The sequence below is a fragment of the Copidosoma floridanum genome, unplaced genomic scaffold (genome assembly GCF_036245765.1).
Source record: "Copidosoma floridanum isolate Cflo_tuat_1 unplaced genomic scaffold, Cflo_Japanese_pri ptg000001l, whole genome shotgun sequence".
NCBI lineage: Eukaryota > Metazoa > Arthropoda > Insecta > Hymenoptera > Encyrtidae > Copidosoma > Copidosoma floridanum.
The window spans coordinates 11,057,268-11,075,185 of NW_028321878.1; the positions used below are offsets into that span (position 1 = coordinate 11,057,268).

At 38.6% G+C, this 17,918-nt stretch overlaps 1 protein-coding gene across 2 annotated transcripts in view; it reads right to left on the reverse strand.

The window, feature by feature from the left end:
* Positions 1-6,175: 6,175 nt before the first annotated feature.
* crp (transcription factor cropped) overlaps positions 6,176-17,918 on the reverse strand; it is a 227,677-nt gene continuing 215,934 nt past the window's right edge. For both annotated transcript variants that reach the window (XM_014364548.2, XM_014364539.2), the window contains exons 3-6: positions 10,074-10,227; positions 7,871-8,142; positions 6,814-7,403; positions 6,176-6,729 (exon numbers count right to left, since the gene is read on the reverse strand). In XM_014364548.2, the coding sequence (XP_014220034.2) occupies positions 6,372-6,729; positions 6,814-7,403; positions 7,871-8,142; positions 10,074-10,227 (1,374 nt within the window). In that variant the 3' untranslated portion in view covers positions 6,176-6,371. The remainder of the gene's footprint in view (positions 6,730-6,813; positions 7,404-7,870; positions 8,143-10,073; positions 10,228-17,918) is intronic.

Consider the following 17,918-nt stretch of genomic DNA (forward strand, 5'->3'; position numbering starts at 1 on the left):
TTTTATTTTCATCTATCCAGTAATTACGCTGAGGCTGTATAGCTTACAGTATTTCGGCATTCAAAAGTCTAATATAGAATTTATAAGGATGTTCGGTGTAATCGCATAGAATCATTTCATACTGAGCGTTTTCATGTTTGCCAAAGTTATTTTGTACGTATTAAATAAAAAAAAAAAAAAAAAAAGGAAGAAAAAGTCAAGAATATCGACAAGGTGTATCTATACTAACGAGAGGAATAAAACCGTATGTGTACAAAGTGTATCGCAAATCCTGAATAATCTTGACTACGTACGCTAAAAAATATGTATATGTGTTGTCTTTGTGTCTCGTCTATTATCAAAAAACGTGTTCTCTCTGTATGCACCCAAAAACAGGTTTGCTTTCTTACTCTCATCCTTTCACTCTCAGCAGTCCGTTAAAAAAAAATCCACACACCCATTATTTTCTCTTCATTTGTCTTACTTGACAAAAGATTCGCTGGTTTTCGTGCCCCTTGAATTTATTATTCCTTTTTTTCCAATTTTTATTTATTTTTTTTTATTTTTTAGTCGATTCAATGAGCTTTGCACATTTTTTTAGCATTTACTTTGTTCACTTGCACTCGCTTATAGGATCTTCTTTCATTCTTTGTTGTCATTCGCCGCTCAAGATGCGTGTACATTTTTGTTATGTGCAACTGGCGACCTATTGGCCGAAATGAAAAAACTTGTCTTGCAGGAGTTTTTTTTTTTTTTAAACAAGGCCGTCATTAACTTTTTGTATACTAAATTAAGGTTTAGTACTATGAAAGATTATTTGTTTCTCCATTCCAAAAAAAGCATAAAAATTTTTGGTCGCCACTTGCACATTGAGGAATTAAAAGGTTTTTTTTCGATACATTCACTTGAACTTTGACTATTATATTCATACCATCCACAATTTCCGCAATAATCGTATGCGAGGTTATCTACATGTATACTTAATGGTAGAGTATAAAAAGCTAAACAAAAAATTGTAGAAATTATTGAACCGAAAACAAAATTTTAATTTTACTTTTATTTGTTGAAAAAAAATTATAGATAATTGTCAGCCTTTTTGTCATTCAAGTATTTGGATAGTATATTTAATATTTAAAAAAAGATGCCAGTTAATTTTTGGGAATAATGTGAAATGCTTTAAATGATAAAAAAAAAAAAAATTATAATAAAATAAAATAAAAAAACTTTTTGTATGAAATTATTTAGGATTATGGAGTTGTGAACGCTTATCAGATTTATTTACCTTTACTAGCTTACAATTCTAAATACAGGCTTTCTTTATTAATTTATTAAAATCCCATCACCGAAGTCAGATTCGTAATTATATTTCATTTACATTAAATTCGTATTTCATCATATACATTATATTTATATATTACACGCGTAAATAAGCATCACCGATTTATTTCTACATACGTCGATTTTTTTAAAGAAAAAATCGATCGTTATTATTTATTCATTTATTTTTTAATTACGAACGTAACTTCGGCGTTGTTTCATTTCGCTTATAATAGAAGCCTGCTGCGACAATTCGAATAAACACTGATGTGTATTTCATTCACACTCTTTTTAGGCGGTTATGCGCGTACATTCATAATTTCGCATGAATTTGTTTTTTTTTCTTTTAGTTCTCTTGTCTAAAGAGAAGGAGCCTAAAGTTTTGTTTAGTTGTTATATACGATTAAATTTGGTATCGTCAAATATAATTTTTAAATTAATAAGTGAAGCTCAAGCTTTTACGCATAAATTAAAAAAAAAAAAAAAAAAAAAAAAGAAAGAAACAAAAAAAAAGGAAAACGAACCGGTCGTTGTTCGTAGTATTAATACGAAATACACGCCTAAGCATATATAAAAAATGTGCGACTTATAGTGCGAATAACGAAGGAAAAACAAGAAAAATGTACAAATTGCGAAAGGAGGTATGTATATATGTAAACAAACATTAACTGACGTATACCGTCCAAAAGCGCCAAGTTTTAATAACCAATACAGCTTATACGAGGATCACACTAAATGCTTATTTAATTATGCTACTTGTGTACGCGATACGTATACGCGATTTACAATTTTAACAACTGGGTAAAATTAAATTGAGGAAAGTAAAAACTTCTCCAACGTTAATTTTTTTTTTTTTTTTTTACTGTACCAGATAATTTTGTAATTCATAAAAATTACATTTACTAATGACGTTATAGAATTCAACAATATTGAAATTATTATTTTCAATGAAGTATTTTATTTGTATTGTAGACAATTATCTATTACCTTAAAGCTCAACATAACACCGAAAAATTGTTTGTTTTGTCTGTTGATTCAGAAAAGACCGTAATATGTACATTTTTTTTATCATCTTAGTAAAACTGTACACCGTCACAAAGAAAGCATCTTTTCACTGTTATAAATAATCTAACAAATTAATTTTTCTTACCCAATTTATCTTTATTTTAATTTTTATTCGTATACAAAGTGCGCATTTAACCGCTGCGCATCCGACGACTCAAAAAAGTTATTTTACCATCGTTCGACAAAGCTTTTTTTTTCTATCATAGCACTATAACAAATTTTTTTTTCCCTACACGCAAAAAAACGGTGATCAACACAACAGTTAAATATTATAATTTTGTAAAAGTTACACGTTTTATTTTGTGATGAATAATTTATTGATGGTGGAAAATTTTTTTTTAATATAGATGGTTACAGATGACGTGTAAAAAGGGCTTATTTTGCAAAAGAAAAAGTAAAAAAATTTTCTAACGAGACCGCGCAAGTTGACTGCGAAAATCGTCGAACACGTGCGCTTTAAAGCATGTCTGCGTAATAATCCCTTTCTTTCTCTCTTAGGCCTTTTGTAGTCCTCGCTGAATTTGTTTTTCTTTTCTACATTCATTGAGGTACCCATTAAAATGCCAACCGTATGATCTTGGGAGCTCTAATAATTAATAACTTACACTTTTAATTACGTCACGCCAATCAACTTTTTCCACCACGCTAGCGTCTCGCTTGTACTCGTCTAATTTTTTCTATTAATCCAACAGGTAGGATTTGGAACAAACAAAAATTTTACGAATCGGACGCATCTTAAATTTTACGATCAACGTGAAAAAGGCATCAATCACAAATAATACAGATGCGTCCATATTATTTCTTCATTTTTTGGCCAATCAACTTCCTGGACGAGTGAAAGAAAAATGCAGCGTGATCAACATTTTGGTTATTCCCCGCTTCCTCTGTCATTGTTTTTTTTTTATAATTGTTTTTTTTTTTTTTTTTTCTTCTTTTAGTATAATTATTCATCGATTCTCGTGTCAGCGACGGTCGGTAGCATATCATACGTAAATAACTCTACTCAGGTAAATTCGCGTCATTTCTCATTAATGTCAGACACGCACTTGTTCATACCCACACGAATCAGATACAAACTCGGATTCATTCATTGTTTTTGTTGTTACTAACAATCCTTACTTAGGTACTAACGCACTATATTAAAACTTGCTTTTAGCTTGTTACGTATAAATGTTGTTGCATATTTTATTTACTTAGATCTCGCTCGTACCTTAAAAACTGCGGGTGTCTGCGTGCTTGTGTATATTTTATAATAATAATTATTATTATTATATCAGCAACGACTGGAACGCGATCTCTAATAGGATTTGTTTTGCTTAATAATTTTTCTTATTTTATTCATTGAGATATACGAGTTACCTTACCACATTAACTTAATTTTATTTAAACGATAGGCATTAACTACTACGCGCTAAATAATTATCTTACTTAACTATTACATTACTTTTATAAATGTATGTGTTGTGTGTTTCATATTTAAACTCGTACTTTATTTTCATTTTCCTTCTTCGTGCAGATTTCAACAACGACTGATCGTTGCAAGCGAATGCGTTATATTTTGCAGTTTTGTCATTGTAACAAAATATTTTTTATCATAGTTTCTGTATACCTTATAAAAGTCTGGGTTAACGCACCCTTAAGTATTAATTACTGAACAGAACAAAAACGCTCACAAAGAAAAGGAAAATAATGTTACCGTAATGATTATTACTATTGTAAGAAATTGAATTAAATAAAAACGTAAAAATACATGTAAAATGTTTTTTTTTATATATATACATGTAATATATATATACTTGTGTTTACGTGAACCGAGGCTTATTAACTTTGCAAAACTGTCTATTTTTCTCTCTCGTTTTATTAACACTCGCGTTTCTCGAGTCAGTCGGTCATCATCGCACACTATTCTCTATAACACCTATGAAGGAACAAAAGTCACGGTACTTGATTTATTTGGCACAGATTTATATACGTTTTAATCAAAAAAATTTTTTTTTTATCTCTATTTTCATTTGAAAAACTATCAATCGCTTCTTAACTCTTTCTTCACTGATGGAATAGTAAAAGAAGGATGAACGTTTATATGCGCATATTATACAACGCACTGAAGTATTTAAAAGTGGTTTTTTTTTACTTTATACTACAAATCGCAAGCACAATCATTCCTTAGTAAAAAAAAAAAAAAAAAAAAGAAAGAAAGAAAAAGAAAAAAAAAACAATAAAGAAAAGAGAAACGTGACAGAACGTAATGCTTGTGCTCGTGTTTATTTGAACTCACTCATGTGGGTGTATACACAGACATAATTTCACACTTGTGGGTATAGTATATCCTTAAGTTACTAGCATTGTGGTGGTATTTATTTGCATTTCCGAGGTTTTATTTTTTTTAAAAAGAAACGTACGTCATATTTTTTTCACTCACTTTTCCTATTTTTTACTTCGCTCTCCTTTTATGCTTCTTTTTTTTTTCGTTTTTTTTCGTTTTTTTTCGTTTTTTTATTTATTTTTTTTGTCAATGCGTTATCTCGATGGTGTCACAAAAACAAAGGAGAATCACAAACATTTACATGGAAGGCTACAGAAACATCCGTGAATCGATGAAAAAAATTTACGGGAAGAAATGAAAAACAAAAAAACTTTTATCACGCAATCGAGTGTCGCACTGATTATTATCAGTCTCTCTGTCAAAGCTTTCCCACGTCTTTTTTTCTCTTAAAATGCACATTTTATTTGCTCAAAATTCAGAACGCCAACGAGTCATCAAAACTATGAAACGTCTATACGTATATATACAAAGTAATTAAAGCTTGCTTTTGCGAAAAGTACCAGTATTTCATGACAGAAGAAATTTTCCGTGAAAAATCGACTTTGTAATGCCATGTCCTTTCGCTCGTCACGTGTCACAAATAATACACTTGCCCTTGACTTTTCGAGCTCGACATAAAATGCGGCGCTCTCGAATTTTATAAAAGCACGTGTCGTACAGTTACAAAACGTTTACCAAACGTAATATTTATGACACACTGTATGCAAAAATACAAAAAATTAATATTTACAGAGTCAATTTGCATACGCGTGCACGGTTATAATTGTGGTGTATTTTGTCTCTGCACCCTTGAATCACACACTTCGCACTATATCTCTACAGCCAAACGAGAATTTTATGACATCCTGCGTCACTGAACCACGTGTTTCCTTGACTAGACTTCTTCGTCGCTTTTTTTTCACGCAATAAAGCTCAAAGATTGTGCAAAAACTCAATCAAACATTTCATTTTACACTTGGGAATCAGATCCCACCGAAAAACTCAAATCTCCCGTTCAAGCTAGAAAACGGAAAAGCAATAGTATTAGGATATTATACATTATAAGCAACGCAGAAATCAAGCCAAGCACGATTCCTTTCTAAAATAGTTTGCCGTCTAAGTGTAACCAGAATCGTCGTTAAAAAAAAAAAAAAAAAAAAAAAAAACGTAACATAAGAGACAAACGCGTATCGACGGGGTGTCGTCTTGTATGCGCGTCTCAGTTAATGCGTAAGAAGGTGCCCATCAGTTACGGATTCTTCGGAAGCTAGAAAAACAAGGTCGGCCAGCAAAGCTGCAATCCCCTTCTGATTTGCAACAACAACCCGTCGCAAGAATTATAAATTCATTTTCTCATACTCGCACTCTTATGCCATATCGTTATTAATGATAATAATAATAATAATAGCAATAGTAACTACGATGGTAATAATAATATACTAATAGTATTAAAAATAATCGTAATGATGATAATGATAATTGTAATAATATGGTTATTATACCGTAATGGTAATAGTAGTAGTACGAATAGTTAGGATAGTAGTAAAAGTAATGATGATGAATAAACACATGTGTGTGTGTGTGTGTCGCGCGATTAGCAGCGATTGCGACGCTGGCGCTGACGACGCGGCTGCTTGGCGACCCTGGTCCGGCGGTGGCGGACCGCGACTGGCTGGGGAAGGAGCTAGTGCCGCGGGGCCAGGGATCACGAGTGCTTGACGACGATGACCCCGGGCCGTTGCTGCGGGGTGCGGCTCTGCTGCTGGGAGGCCGTCGTCACGGGCACCGACTGGACCGGCGACACCGCGCCGGACTGCTGCACGTGGTACTGGAGGAAGCTGTTGACGTCCGCGTGGAGGACGCGCTGGCCACCGACGGCGCTCGGTTTGTTCGTAAGGGCGAGCGGGGCATCCTGGGCCGGCTCGTCGCTGAATAGGTGGTCACCCTCCAGGTGGCGTATCGCCTCGACTATCGTCTCCAGGTTCTGGCGCGACGTGTTGGCCAGGTAGAGCCGCGTCCCCTGGGCCGTGCCGTCGTCCAGCGAGTTGGAGGGCGAGGGCAACCTGGCGATTCAGCGATCGATCGGTGATGTTTCGCGTCCGATCAAAGGAGCAAACAGTATGGTGTGGGTGTGGGTGTATACGTACCTCTCGACCTCGACCTTGGGCTCGGCTTTCATGGCGGCCTCGAGGACGCTGGGCAGCCTCTGCTGGGGCACGGATGGCTGCTGGCTAGCGGGGTCCTGTTGATCGGGGGAGAAGGGCCTCGTGGGGCTGGCGGTGATGAACTGGGCGGCGACCGCGGCTGTCGTCGGCTGGCCGACCGGAAGACTAGCAGCCGCGGCGTAGGTGGCGGCGTCGGCTTGCTCGAGCTGCGTCGCGAACACCGGGAAGGCTTGCAGGACCTTCGGGCTGTTCGGCCGGGAGGACTCGATGGCGAGGAGCTCGCTCACGCAGTCCTTGCTGACGACGATGCCTACGTTGTTGTCGCCTTGAACAACAACGTTGTTCTCGTCGTCCTCGTCGTTCTCGTCGTCGTCGATCTCGTCCGGGTTGTTGGGCAGGATTACCTCACAGCCGGGCTGCGGTGATAAAGGTGGGGTGTTTGAGTCGGCGTTACTCGTCTCGATGGTCTGGGTCGAGCCGACGGTCGGCACCGAGACAACTGAGACCACCTGCAGGGATGGCAAACCATCCTCAAGCTCCTGCGCCAGCACGTTGTTCGTGTGCTCGATCACCTGATGTATATAGATGACGATACGAGGCATTGGTATACGTGCTTGTACGTGTTTTTATGTACGCTTCAAGCTGGCCGTTTAATGGCCTATGGCTGACCAATATCAGCTGTTTCTACTTTATGTATGTTTACGAGTGTTATACATCGATAAATCTCATTTTGTGAGCTAATAACGGGATACTTTTAACAAAGGAAGGTCGTATCTTGATGTTTAATGGAAAGAAAGATACTACTATTTCATAATAACGTATAAATCTGCACATTTTCAAACAGATGCGAAAATTCAAAGACACGAGTTTTGCGAATCATTAGAATAAGAGATAATAGTAAATAAATCTTTTTTTCTTCTTTTTTTTTTTTTTCAATTGCAGGGTAGGGTTGCTTTTACATTTGGTTAATAAACACATTTTTCAGCTTCGATCCTTTTAAATGGACAAAAACGACAAGAACAACATGACAAAAATATACCTCGTGGGGCTGATAGGCGATGAGCTGCTCCTCGCGGAAGCGCTCCGGGAACAGCTGGCTCTGCATCGACCTGAGCTGTTTCTCCAAGTGGGCTCGGGAGGCGCGCTCGTGCTCCAGCTGGCGCTTCAGTTCGGCGACCTCGTTGGCGGCCGCGGTTATGGCCGCGTGGCCCTCGGCCGACACGGTTATCACCGACAACGGCTCGGGTGACATACTGCCCAGGCCCTCGTCCCCGCTTTCGCTCACGTGCATGGGCAGGCTCATCACGACCCCTTTTGGACAAAGTAGTTTGTTTTTCTCATTTTTCTTTCTTTCTTTCTTTCTGTTCAAATGGATCGATTTTAAGTCGATACGACGGACAGTAGGGGGCTTTCTAAATTTTTCTAAACGTTTAGCTAATTGAGCTAACGAGTGCTCGGTAACTGCACATAATGTATTTTTTTTTTTCAATGTTCGCACGAGAGTATCGATCTACACAATTACAATCGTTGATTATAAGTTGAAAAACTACGAGTCACAAAATGTTCACGTCACCTTGTAGGCATGAATTCTTGGGCAGTAATCAAATTAAAAAAAAAACCTGTAACAGCTGCCGAGAAAAAACATCGATTCGCTAAAACGTATAAACGCTCCGTAAGTACATTGTATGCCCACTTATCGCGTTCGCGGCAACGCCGAGAGAGGGGCGCACGGCGTATTTTCCAATGCACTTACAACTAGTTACAAATGCGACGTTTATCTCGCATGTGGCCATTCGTCGCATCGTTAAAACGACCCACCCATACACGATACCCTCCGACGAGTACTCCCTCCCATATCTCTCTCTTCCTTCTTATCTCAAATGGCCGAAAAGAGCGACGGCGTAATATCTATTAACGACACTATTTTCTTAACGACGCGAGAACAGGCCGAAATTTATATAACGGCGTTTTACACGTGCATACCTATACCTACCTATACCTGATACCTATTATATACACATAGCGCAATAAGGAGGTATAATTTCAATTTCGCACGGCGCCGAAGACGGCGGCGCCGCATTAGCATGAATTATGGTAATTGTCCTGACGATAGAAATCTCCCTCCCTCTCTCTCTTACGCGCGCACGTGGGCGCGGGATGTATGGCTACACTGTGAGGAGGTGATTAGTGTTATTATTGTTGTTGTTACTATTATTTACATCCTAGGATGGTTGTAAGTGAAATAAAAGTAGTTATAAGTAGTACCCGACAACGTGACTATTAATTGAACCAAAGTTTCCTCGTAAGGGTGTAATAATTATTTAGTGGTTGTTGGCGGCAAAGAATTATTATTCTTGTGTTTGTTTCGTGAAATGCAAAGTCACGATGATTGTAGGACTCAAATAACTACTAAATACAGTTTTACAAAGAAATAAATTATCATTTGGTTGGAAAAATACTTGGACAATAACGAATATTTTTTCTACTTTCAATTTTCACCACGAGATTTTTCCAAGTGTAACAGAAATTGTCTTTTATCGCACGGGCAGAATACAAACATCAGAAAAAAAATAAATTAAAAAAACTACGTGCTGTGAAACGTAGGGGTACCATAAAATTAATTTTCAATTTAATCATTTAATCAGCTAACCACTGCTCAATAAAAAAAACCAGTCCATAATCATTACACCCCCAAAAGTAAACTCAATCAGCCTTTGAAACAAAATCCCGACCAGACAACCAGCTGGTGAGAACTGATTTTTCAATTTCCTGACAGTGAGCACTGACACGAAGGGCGATCATCCGAAGGTACCTATCCAAAATTTGTTCCTGAAACCGCGCACTAGTCTAATTGCTCTGCCCTTGTATTGCGTCTCTGTCCTTCTGCAGCAACTCAATAGTTTCTCTTTTTCGACCTGCCGGAATTGTAAATTAAAAAGCACGCCAAAGAAGGACGTACGCGCGCGCAGATGAAGCATCGAAACTCCATCAAGAGAGCTTCGCGATACTCGTATTACCGGTTCCAGGGTGGTCCTGGCCGTGTGTTCGTAACGAGAGGGAATCCCCCCTTTTTTTTCAATTGTAAAATCAATCGAGCAGCCCGTAAGTACCACCGATACGTCCATTCGCGCTCCTGATGCTCGAAGAACGAAAACCACAGGCTTGCAAAAAAGGGGGGAAAATTCGGGCTCTGAACCGAAGATCGCGGCATCATGTGTTTATATTGTATACCGTGCACGTACCTTGGCTGTCATTTTTGCGCTTCTTGTTGGGCGGCGCTTCGCCTCCCTCGTGCTGGTCCACCAGCCGTTTCAATTGCAGATTTTGCGACAGCAATTGAGTCTTCTGCTGCTCGAGCTGGTATATGTACTCGGCGGTCTGCTGGAGTATCGCCGCCTGCAATTACGAAAAAAAACCACGAAACGTTAATACACGTATTAAGAATTAATGACATTTTTGTCGTTACATTAAAAAAAAAAAAAAAAAAAAAAAAAAAAAAAAAAAAAAAAAAAAGAAATTCATTCAAATTCATCATCCTGCAACATTTTTTATGACATTGTACACTGATCAGCTGATTTTATTTTTATTACCCAAATGAACACTTGCGCTTTGACAACAAGTGAACAAAAGATGGATCAAGAGTAAGCAGAAATAATAGCACGGAGGAGAGAAAGGAGAGAGGGAGAATCGCGGTGAGCCCATCCAACAATAAATAAATTTGCCTCGCCCTTTTCACCATTACGCGGCGTGTCCACCTTGACTTATAGCACAATAAGACATAACAACATGACGCAGCCTCGCCTCTATTTAAGTATACGTAGGTAAAAGTCCTTCCCCAATGTTTATTCGCCACAGTCACAGTCTTCATTTTGTTTTTCTCATTTTTGTCATTCTTCTTGTTTTACGCGTACCCGGAAAAGAAAAGAGAAAAACAAAAACACCTGGGAGCTTGTGGGTACACAATCGTACTTTTCTCTCGTATTGTGTCAGCCCGTGTTATTATCGGCGGATCATCGTGCGGTTGGCCTCTGCCAGTTCGAATGAACGATACTACGTGTGACGACGGTGGGGTGGCCTGTTGCTTACATCCATACGAGACAGGTATACTGCTATCACCATCCGTACATTTGCTGGAGAAAAAAAAAAAAAAATCTCATTCGCACTGACTTCTCCTCTTACGTGTAGGCGTACTTCTATCCAAGTCCTTACACCGTATATACTGTTCGATTCAGTGAAATTTTTTTCTTGTTTTTTGGATCAAAACAACAGAAATATTCGTCTCTTGAAGTCATTTTTTGTACTTTAAACCCTGCACTGTTTTTTTTGTCAGGAAAAATTTTGAAACATTTTATTTTTCAGCAAAATAATCAAAAATCATAATTTCTCTACTACTAGACGTGTGGGAGTGACAATAGATTTCTGCAAATATCGAAAATTCCACTTTTTCTGTACCAACGTAAGCTTCAGTACGGCTAAATAAGCCTTTTCCATGGCTCAGTGTATTTATAATTTATACATATCGCTCTACCTCGTAAAACAGAAAAAATAAAGGCAGATATGAAAAAAAAAAAAAAAAAATTACCATATCTACTGCGTCACGTAGAAATCAAGGAACGATGTTCCCTCATCTGCTCGGACACGTGTCCATAATACGGTATACCGGCATAAAACGCCACTATATAGTAAATAGTAGTACGTATACTACGAACGCCGTTTGGGGCCCTATACATGCACTCGATTCTTTCCTTACCTTCCTCCTCCTCTCCCGCTCTTCTTTACGGTTTACACCTGCCAGCAGGTGGTCGGTGAACAGATGGCGTGCATCCATGAGCTGCACTATAGTACCTATCTGCTTGCCCGCACGGAAGAAACAGGAGAACAGCGAAGGGAAAAGAGAACGAGGCTTTATTTACCTTTTTTTGTGCTGCACCTACTCCCGCCCGAAAAACAACACCACGCGGTTCGTCGGCCCGTGAGTTTTTATTTTTCAATTTTTTTTTTCCCCCTCATTTTTCGCTAGAGAGAGGGTAAGCGAGGTTCTCTGCTTCTTCCTCTTTTTCATCTCTTGACAATCTGCTGCTCTCGTTCTACCCTTTGATTTTTTTCGTTTTACTTTTCTTCCTATCTACGAGTATTTTTGCGCGTTCAAGACTTCTTTTATACGTAAACAGAGATTTTTTTTAAGTACTTCCTTTTCTTTTGTTCCTTTACGAGCCTCAACCCAATTGTTGGGGATTCTCGAATATTAAAAATACAAGAGTCGCAAGGGACATGTATGTATAATTTTCGTTAAACGTACCAAAAACTCACCGACTCCGTCGATATATTTTTTACCACCCGACCCTCACCGGAGCTCCGGAATCGGTAAAATTGTAAGACTTGCGGTCAACGCCGGACTCCGCAATCATCATCGATTTCCGGGGGAAAAAAAAATTCTCACGTGACAGGACACCCTTTCCAGACAAAGTGTATATTGAAAAAAAAAAAAAAAAAATTTTACCCACGAAATGTCTCATTGTGCAAAATAACGAACAATAACTGCAGTCACAAAAAAAAAGGGGAGAAGCATCATCCTTGCGTTTCGACAACAATTGCGGGCTTTTCGGCAGAGGAAGATAAATGACAGAGCGGGGAAATCATACGTCTAATGGACGGGTTGGCTTGTGCGCTCTTCTTCGTCTTCTTCATTTCTGGAGCTGCAATTTTAGGCCAGCACACGAGACAGGGAATAAGAAGCGCGTTACGCGCCGCGATGCAAATTAACTCGGAGCCGGTAGTGTAGGCCAACGCTGATCGGTATAATGAGTTTATCTCAGGGCTCCGGGATTTTGGTGGCTGTCGGGCGTTGGAGGGATATTAATCTGCTGTTGATGTACACGTGACTTGCACGTCTCTCTTCTCTTTTGTTTATTTTGGAAAAAAAAAAAAAATACATTGTTACGTGATTGCGTGTTCCGCTTTGCGGGATCGCGTTTTTAATTTCACGCCCTTAAACGTGTTCGTTTTGGAAGTGTTTGAGACAACGAAATGAGAAATTTAATTAAAAGAAACTATTTTTGAGAGTCAGCTGCCACTTTGACGCACAACCTTTGAACTTTTTCATATGAACTTGATTTAAAATTATAATCAACACGCGTATGATTTGTATATTTGTCTTTAATTTGAAAGGTCGCGAGATAACAAAATTTACATGTCCATGATTAAAGTATGATTCACGCTATGGTAAAGAATGGATGGAAAAATTAAATAAAAACATATTTATCATTATTTTTAATTGATTTCTCGTTTAAAAAGTGATGCTTTCCATGCAAATTCGATGCAGTATGGATTTTGAAATAAATTATTAAAAACGCCTCCCGACCATCCATAAATTACCGATGGTGATGAGCTTTGAGCATATAAATGAAGAAACCCAACTTATACTCCGTAAGTCGCTCACTGTACTCTGTGGTTTACACGTGCAAAGGAGTAAAAAAAAAAAATTTCATCAAACATGAGTGAAGTTGTTTTAAAAACCGCCCACGCAAACAGAAAATCTCCATGAACCGTCAAAGGGACATCCACCTCGTCAGAGTTCGAAAAGTGTACGAATCACGGGTTTGATTACGAGTATACTGATTTACTATCAATGCTACTGCACGTTTTTGCCACCTTCGGATTGTACTATTGCTTCTACGAGGCTAAATGTTTGACGATTTTGTTCGGTAAAGTACAAAACATCACATTTAAAGTTAGAAAAAGCTGTCGATGTCGTAATGGTATTATTGTATTTACAGTCCTAGTTCTGACGATGGTAAACAATCACTCTCTTCTGTTTTTTCCACGCCTATTCTCCAACAACGATTGTGAACTGACTAATGGTATCAAGCTTGTTTCAAACGTATTACTCACATCAATGATGACAGTATTGTAAAGTACTAAATTTTATATTACAAACACCTGAATTATTTACACATCCAAGATTGAAATGTTTTGATTGAAGAGTAATTTATCGTGGCTGGTAAATAAATAAATTACTTCTGATTTGCAAGATCAACGATTGTACCAACAGAAAGTGCATTTATTTAAGTTTCTACAAAAGTGCGTAGCTTCGCTATCAAATTTATATAATGTTTTTACAGTAGTGGAATAAATTAATTATTTTCAGATACTTCTGATACATTCACTTATTCTTGGGATTTTGTGTACCAATCCTCACATCGCACTATCTATGGGAGGAAGATTTATGGATCTCCTTCTGTTTTGTCTACTGTTTTCGAGTAGTTGCCATTTCAGACATAATTTCCACTGCTGATTTACTTTACAACGGACCTAAGCATTATAAACTCGACAGATGATGTGCAATTTTTGTTTGTCATTGAACTGAGACTATCAAAGTAAAAAGTACATGGATGCGATTATTACAAAAAAATTTGAAACTTCGCGTACATAGTTTTAATTTTCGAGTGTGATTTTTACGTCGAAAAAATAATTGTTGCAAGCAGTATCAACACAATATCAACCTTGTCCGAGCGTTTTACAATTTACGTCTCTATTTTAAAACTTCCATTACAGAATAACTATAACATATTAAATTTTACGTTATTTTGTGCATTATAATAATTTACCATTCAAAAGATACGTTTTGTTTGATTTTAATATATTTATTTTTATTTTCCACGACCATGGAAGCATTCCATGAATAATAACGAACTTTTACCTTACCCGAACGAACTATTTATTCGCCAATAAACACTTGTACAGTGCACACTCGATACTCCACATCGAAAAATTAATAAACGGAACAATAACAAAAAATTAACACCCAAGTCGGCTGCTTATCGGTTTAAAAGAAAAATCAAATTTCGATGAAAATGTATACATATTGAATCGCAGTTCTACATAAATAAAAACGTGGAGTCACCACATGGTCCTCGATATATTTTCTGCTCACGTTCAAACAGGTGTCTCGGGCTATTAACTCTATAGAAAATATACGAAGAATCGAAAAACCGCTGTGACAACGACGAGACAAACATAAAAGTTCAAAACCGTGGAACCGAACCCAACCATCGATACGAATCGTCCCCGAGGCTACAATAATGTAACAACGACATTACAATTACTATTATTTCTTGTACATTTATTGTTATTTTTGTTGTTATTATTATTTGTATTACAATGATTATGATAAATACGATGCGGGTAACAAAAATCGAAGAGTAAATTATTCAACGCGCTATCCCTTTTAATCGCACACATTTCACCGTCACCCTATATATATACTGCACGCACCCAGGAAAGTGCACACCCATACACAAGAGGGTCGTGGCTGCTGCTGCTACGAGGCCGTAATTCAATTGTCTCCTTACCCTCCCGGCGGCGCAACTTGATTAATTATTCCGTGGCCATTGTTCCTCGTCGTCATTATCAAAAAACAAAAGGGGACACATGTGCTCCGAGCGTGTGTGTATATAGGCACTACGCGTGCCCCGATATGTATATATACGGGTACGTAGGTGTACATTCGCTTATTAGCAATTAACCGCAGAATCACATTTTCTGGTGGGCGAGGGACTGCATCGCAAGCTGAGTGGCACCGCCAGCCGGGACTTTTTCTCCTCCCACGGCGGCTGAAGAGCTAGCCCATGGAAAAAAAACAGCAAGGGCACCGACGTCACCGATCTTTTTGGACGACAGAATCGTTTATTAATTCTTTATTATTAGTAAAACGAGTAAAAAATAATTTTAGGAACCCTTAATATTTTCTGTAGTTGGCCAAACCATTGATAATCCTAGAGGTATTTCTAATCGATTCTTCTTTTTTTTTTTTTTTTTTTTTTTTTTACTTTGATGAAAATTTAATTAAAATATATTAACGATTTCATGCAAGAGGACATTACTGATGAGTTTCCGCATGAAATGATAATTTCGTGCGTGTATAAATTTCCTCGGATATCTCGTCCCATTGCACATTTCGATCACGTTCGCCATACCGACGCTCATCCCATAGGTCTACTGCTGGTACGAGAATTTCTGGGTATCGATGCTGATTAACTACTTCTTGAGATGGGCATGTATCCTGCATCTGACGTCTGCCGTGAATTCTTTGGCGCATACGTGGGGCACCGAGCCGGTCGACAAGAGTAAGATCACGTGTGCTGCTGATGTCTGCGGCATTTTTTTTTTCTCCTCTTTACTCTCCTCGTTTTTCTTTTTCTTTTTTTTTTTTTTTTTTTTTTTTCAAGCGAATCAGACCCACGCAGTAATTGCGGACTATGCGACCACTGACGATGGCTGGCACAACTATCACCGCACACCTTCCCCTGGGACTACATATCGAAGTTTTGCTCCAGAAAGGGCTCGAGCTTTTACTTGTCGGTCAACAGAAGAAATGATCTGTTCATATCATGCTTTGAAAATCATGTTTGGGACATTAATTATCAAAGGAGACGAAAAATAAACTTTTAAAATGACGTGACAATCGTTGCTCATCATGTCTGCGTCAGAGGCAATATTTCTTCGTTTCTAATTTAATTTCTCGTGTGGTCAGCGGAAGCAGTGGTAATAAAAAGATGAAAAACTGGGATCAAAATTAGAAACGCACAAGTAAACGAAGTAGAAGAAGAAGAAGAAAAAAGGGGAAGAGTTTGCTTATAAAACGAGGCATCATCAACAGCTGAGTCTCGAAAGCGAAAGCAATAAAAGAGCCAAGAAGAGGAGGTCTACATCAAAGGCGGCCTGTACCAAACACCGGTGGTGTACTATATCAATAGAACCAAGTTTTTCAAGGTCCCCCGAGGGGCAGCGGGATGGTTCTCAATTCGTAACTCGTGACGCATCTAGAAACAAAAAGCAGCTTGTATGTTTGTTTACTCGAGAACTCTCTTGGTACACCTTGAAAACACATTAATTAATGAAACCTCACACAGCTCGGCACTAATTTTAATTCAGCCACACAACGAAGAAATATCAGTTTTTTGGCCATTTTTGAGCCATTACATGACACGGACGATATAAAAAAATCTTCAGCGTATAAGAATAAGCCTAAAAGAAAAAAAAAGAGCCAAGAAGCTTATATCCATAGAGATATAAGGATAGAGTGCGCTAGAGGCTAAATAAAACGATACGGTAGAAGAAAGAGATGGTCACTGAGTGTCCTCTCTGTCTCTTTCTACGCATAAGACGAAACGATGAGCCGCACAACAGAGGGCAACAGCTGTACCATCGAAAGAAAGACGAAAATTCAGCGGCAAACTTGAGCGTCAAAATGTAGTATAACACAAGTATATAATATGTGGTCGGTGCGTCGCAAAAGTTACGCATTACACATACGCACACGTGCCGAAATTTCGTTAATGCCCCCACGAGCCCCCTTTTTTTGTCTCCTCCGCCATATACCTACGCCCAACAACGACGGGCCAAGGTCAGCCGATCCGCCATCCACCTCTGCCATACGCTTCTTTCTTTCTTTCTTTCTTTCTTTCTTCCATCGGCCCGTAAATCCCCTCCACCTCCTCTTCCTTCTCTTCTTCTCCATAAAACGCGCGTGTGTGAGCGCCTCGCGCGATATATTCCAGGCCCGTAGATAGCGATTTATGCGTACGCCGGGCGGGCGCTTGTGCCACGGGACCCCCTGCTCGTGTGTGCTCGTATATATATACACGCTTTTATCCTGCCTCCTTTGTCCTGCTGTGGCTGCTGTCGATGCTTTTTAATTTTCAAGGATCAAAGGGGTATTGGCGTCTTTATTCGCAAAAGCCGATTATGCAATCGCGGGATTCGGTCAGGCGTTCATTTTTTTACGCTTGGAAGAGAAGAAGAAAGTCGCGCGTCCGGAGACAGTGGTTTTTAATGGCGATGGACGCGGTGTCCTTTCTTTGCACATGTCTATGCTGTAGAGGAGCGCGAAACTTATTGGCGCAAAAAAAGTCCGAGAACTGCTGGAGAGAAGACACGTGGCGCTGGTAATGGCCCAGTTTATCGGGGCATTGTGGCGCTTCTTTTTGCTCGCTTTCTTTTGACTCTTTTTGTCATATTTTTTTTTTTTATATCTCTTGTCTTGTCGTTAAAGTTACTTCAACTTTTTTTTTTCTTACAGAATCGAA